Source organism: Helianthus annuus, chromosome 15 (assembly GCF_002127325.2).
Source record: "Helianthus annuus cultivar XRQ/B chromosome 15, HanXRQr2.0-SUNRISE, whole genome shotgun sequence".
NCBI lineage: Eukaryota > Viridiplantae > Streptophyta > Magnoliopsida > Asterales > Asteraceae > Helianthus > Helianthus annuus.
Window position 1 is genome coordinate 169,237,094 of NC_035447.2, and position 3,576 is coordinate 169,240,669.

The 3,576-nt window shown below is 35.5% G+C and overlaps 1 protein-coding gene across 1 annotated transcript; it reads left to right on the top strand.

Moving 5' to 3' along the window:
• The first annotated feature begins 567 nt into the window (after nt 1-567).
• On the top strand, nt 568-2,239 carry LOC110912725 (heavy metal-associated isoprenylated plant protein 39). Its single transcript, XM_022157525.2, has 3 exons — nt 568-730; nt 872-947; nt 1,526-2,239. Exons 1-3 carry the CDS (start codon nt 725-727, stop codon nt 1,966-1,968), a joined length of 525 nt encoding a protein of 174 aa, XP_022013217.1. The 5' UTR covers nt 568-724; the 3' UTR covers nt 1,969-2,239.
• Nucleotides 2,240-3,576: the final 1,337 nt, after the last annotated feature.

A 3,576-nucleotide genomic window follows, 5' to 3' on the forward strand; every position in this document is an offset into this window, starting at 1 on the left:
TTTTGAGCAATTTCTGTCGTGCTAAATTATTTATCATTTCATTAAAAATTTATATAAAAATAAAAAAAATAAATAGATTTTATGTTAAGTAAGAGATATAATAAAAAGATGAAAATAAAAAAAATAGATTTTGTAAAATTGATTTAAACTTAAGAAAATTAGGTGTTAGTACCCAAAGGTGTTACATTGATAAAATTAAAAAAAATGAAAGGGTATTTTAGTCATGATATTGATAATTTTGGTGTTGATATCCAAAGGTATTACAAAACTGAAACCATAAAACCTAAACATGTTAAAAAAAACAAGTTAGTACCCAAAAATGAAATTGACTATAAACCACATGGTCCATCTATCTAATTAACTCTTAAGAGTATGCAAATATACTCGTAACACCTTCCGCTATCCTTCTCTGCAGTACCGGAGTAACCGACACTTTTCGCTATCTTTCTCTGTTGTACCGGAGTAACCGGACCCCTCACTCCACCCACCCACCCCACCCTATTTAAAAGTAATAAAAAGTTGACTCAGCCCAACCTCCTCACTCATCTGGTTTACTTGACTTGACTTGGCTTCATTTACTTCACCCGGTTAACACCCATCTCACCCACTCTTTATATACCACAAATTCACCTAGCTTTGCAAACAAAACTTTGTTCTCTACTGAACCAAAGCTATTCTTTGGTTCTCACACACACTCTTCACTTTCAACACAAAAAAAAAGAACATGAGGGTATGTTTATGTCACTCTTTTCTTCTAACTCCATCATCAAGATTCACCAATTGAGTTATTGAGATGTTTTATATGTGAAAACTCATCTTGGTTTTGTTAATTGTTGCTCTTTTTTTAATCTTTTTTTTCAATTTATTGCAGAAAGTTGTGTTGAAATTGGACATCTTGGATGAGAAAGTCAAGCAAAAGGCCATGACAAATGTCTCCAGTCTCTTCGGTAATGAAAAATCAAACTTTTTTCAATCTTTTTTCATCTGGGTCATCATATTTTTCACAATTGAACCAAACCCAGATCCAAATTTGCAAAAAGATCATAACTTTAATTCGATTTGATCAAAATTCAAAACAGGGGTGGATTCAAACCTTTTCAATCTTTATGCATATGGGTCATGATATTTTTTCAAGTTGAACCAAACCCAGATCCAAATATGCAAAAAGATCATAACTTTCATCAGTGGCGAAGCTTGAGATTTCCGAGCGGGGGCGTGAGTCACCGGACCTAAAAATTTCTATAAAACCAGGGGTTGAAAACGTATATACTAAAAGATTTATATACAAAAACTACATACTCTCTCCACTGCTGACCGAAAAGTTCGGGGGTCGGCCACCCCCTCCACCCCCTCCGCCCCTTAAAAGCCTCGCCAATGACTTTAATGTGATTTGATCAAAACAGGGGCGGATTCAAACTTTTTCAATCTTTTTTTTTCTGGGTCATAATATTTTTCAAAAATAAAGCAAACCCAGATCCAAATTAGCAAAAAGATCATAACTTGAATATGATTTTGATGCAAACAGGTGTGGATTCAGTAGCAGTGGACATGAAAGACAAGAAACTGACAGTAATAGGGGATGTAGATCCAGTGTCAGTTGTGTCAAAACTGAGAAAGATTTGTCATGCAGATATTATATCAGTTGGTCCAGCAAAGGAGCCAGAGAAGAAGAAGGAAGAGAGTGGTGGTGGTGACAAGAAGAAAGAAGAAGAGAAGAAGAAAGCAGAGGCTTTAAAAGCTGCTTATCTTGCATATCAGCAGCAGCAGCAACAGCAGTATTATTATCAACAGCAACAGCAACAGCAGCAGTATTATCAGTATAATAATCCACCTTACAGTTACAGTTACAGTTACAGTTATCCACAGCAGCCAGCAGCATATTATCAGTATAATAATCCACCTGCTGTCACACCATACTACACTAGAGTGGTTCAGGATGAAAACCCTAATAGTTGTGTTATTTGTTAATTAATCAAGTGATGAACACATGGACAGATAGATCTCTTGATGAAATCCTGGGGTTAGATCTTGGAGGTTGAGGGAGTGTGCAATTTGCAGTTTCTTTGTGTTTTATTGTTTTATAAATTTCTTAGTTTTACTATAGTTATTGGGTTTAAATGGTTATTGTTGTGGTATTTTTTTATGGCCAGATCAAGAATCTTTGAATTTGTAGTCTTGAAAAAGTGACTTGTGCAATATGCATTGGTTATGGTATGAAGTGATTGACCCCTTTTAGAAAGATTTGTGTGAAGGAAGTTGGGGCGGGGCGACGAGTTATTGTCATTTAGTTTCTTCGTTGCTTGCGGCTGTTAACTCGCTCGTTGATTCTTGTAAATTTAATTTTGTAGAATTTGAGTTGGTTTGGCTCGTAGTGACTCGTATATATGTTTGAGTCGAATACAAGGTGAAAGCATCCCACTCGTATAAAACCTCAAAATGGATTTGGCCATGGCCGGCCCTTAGGGTGTGCGGGGAGGACCACCGGCCAGGGCCCGATCCTTCGAAGGGCACGTTATTTTAAAAAAAAATCTGATGTGTAAATGTAAAAATTAATAAATTAATAAGGTATACTCGTACAAACACCAACATTGGCCCACTTACAAAACTATTTTTATGGTTTAGATTAGCTATTAGCCCATTGCCATTAGATTTAAATCTTTAGTGAGCCTAATACCCAATTTCGTTAAGGCCTAAGGACACGTTTTTTGAAGCTCGAACAGGGTACATGAATTCTCAGGGCCGACCCTGGATTTGGCTCAAGTAACTCGTATGAGTTAGTTAATTTTCTTGTATGCTGGTAGCCTGATATTTTATTATTTGAGGCTTCATACTTGTAAAATATATGCAAAAAAAAGAAAAAGAAAAAAAAACATATACAATCATCATGGTTGAGAAGAAAAGGGAGCTAACTAGTTGAGTTACGAGTTGGCTTGAGCTAGAGACGAGCCATATAAAAGCTCAGTTTCTAGCTCGGTTGAAAATATCAAGTCGAGCTTCATCGGCTCATATTATTATTAACTTCAGACGAGTTGATTCTAAGTTAAAGTAGTTAAACAACTCTACATACAAATTTTATATCCTTAAAAAGCATAATTAGCAAACTTATTTCACTAACATTTTGGATATAACACTATTTTCATTGTAGAAGAGTTACCATAGGTCAAGAAATGTGTATCAGGAAGAACACAATATATATCATCACGTTTATTGCAAAACAAATTTGAAAAAAAAAATGATATCTTTATACATACTATATCAATTAAAAAATTTGATATCTTTATACATACTTCAACACAACGCCCCGTTTGCGGTATGCGCATATAACGTATATATGTGTGGGCCATAGGGGGGCAAAAGTGAAAGTGCACTAATTTTAACGTTATTTTACTAATTTCGTGAAAATAACGTTAAAAGCTGAGGACGGTTAATCATGCATCATGTGGTGGCATTAATACCTAAAAGACAAAATGGTACATGCACTAATAGGTCTTTGTCCTGATTGCTGAGTGTTACGTGTTTTATGTCCAAGACTTGATGCAAAACTACTATCGAGCCCGGTGTCTCACTGAAAGCAGC

Bases quoted from the DNA above. Each gene is read 5' to 3' on its own strand.
- LOC110912725 (XM_022157525.2), top strand. The intron at 948-1,525 runs GTAATGAAAAAT...TGATGCAAACAG, and splicing joins AAATGTCTCCAGTCTCTTCG to GTGTGGATTCAGTAGCAGTG.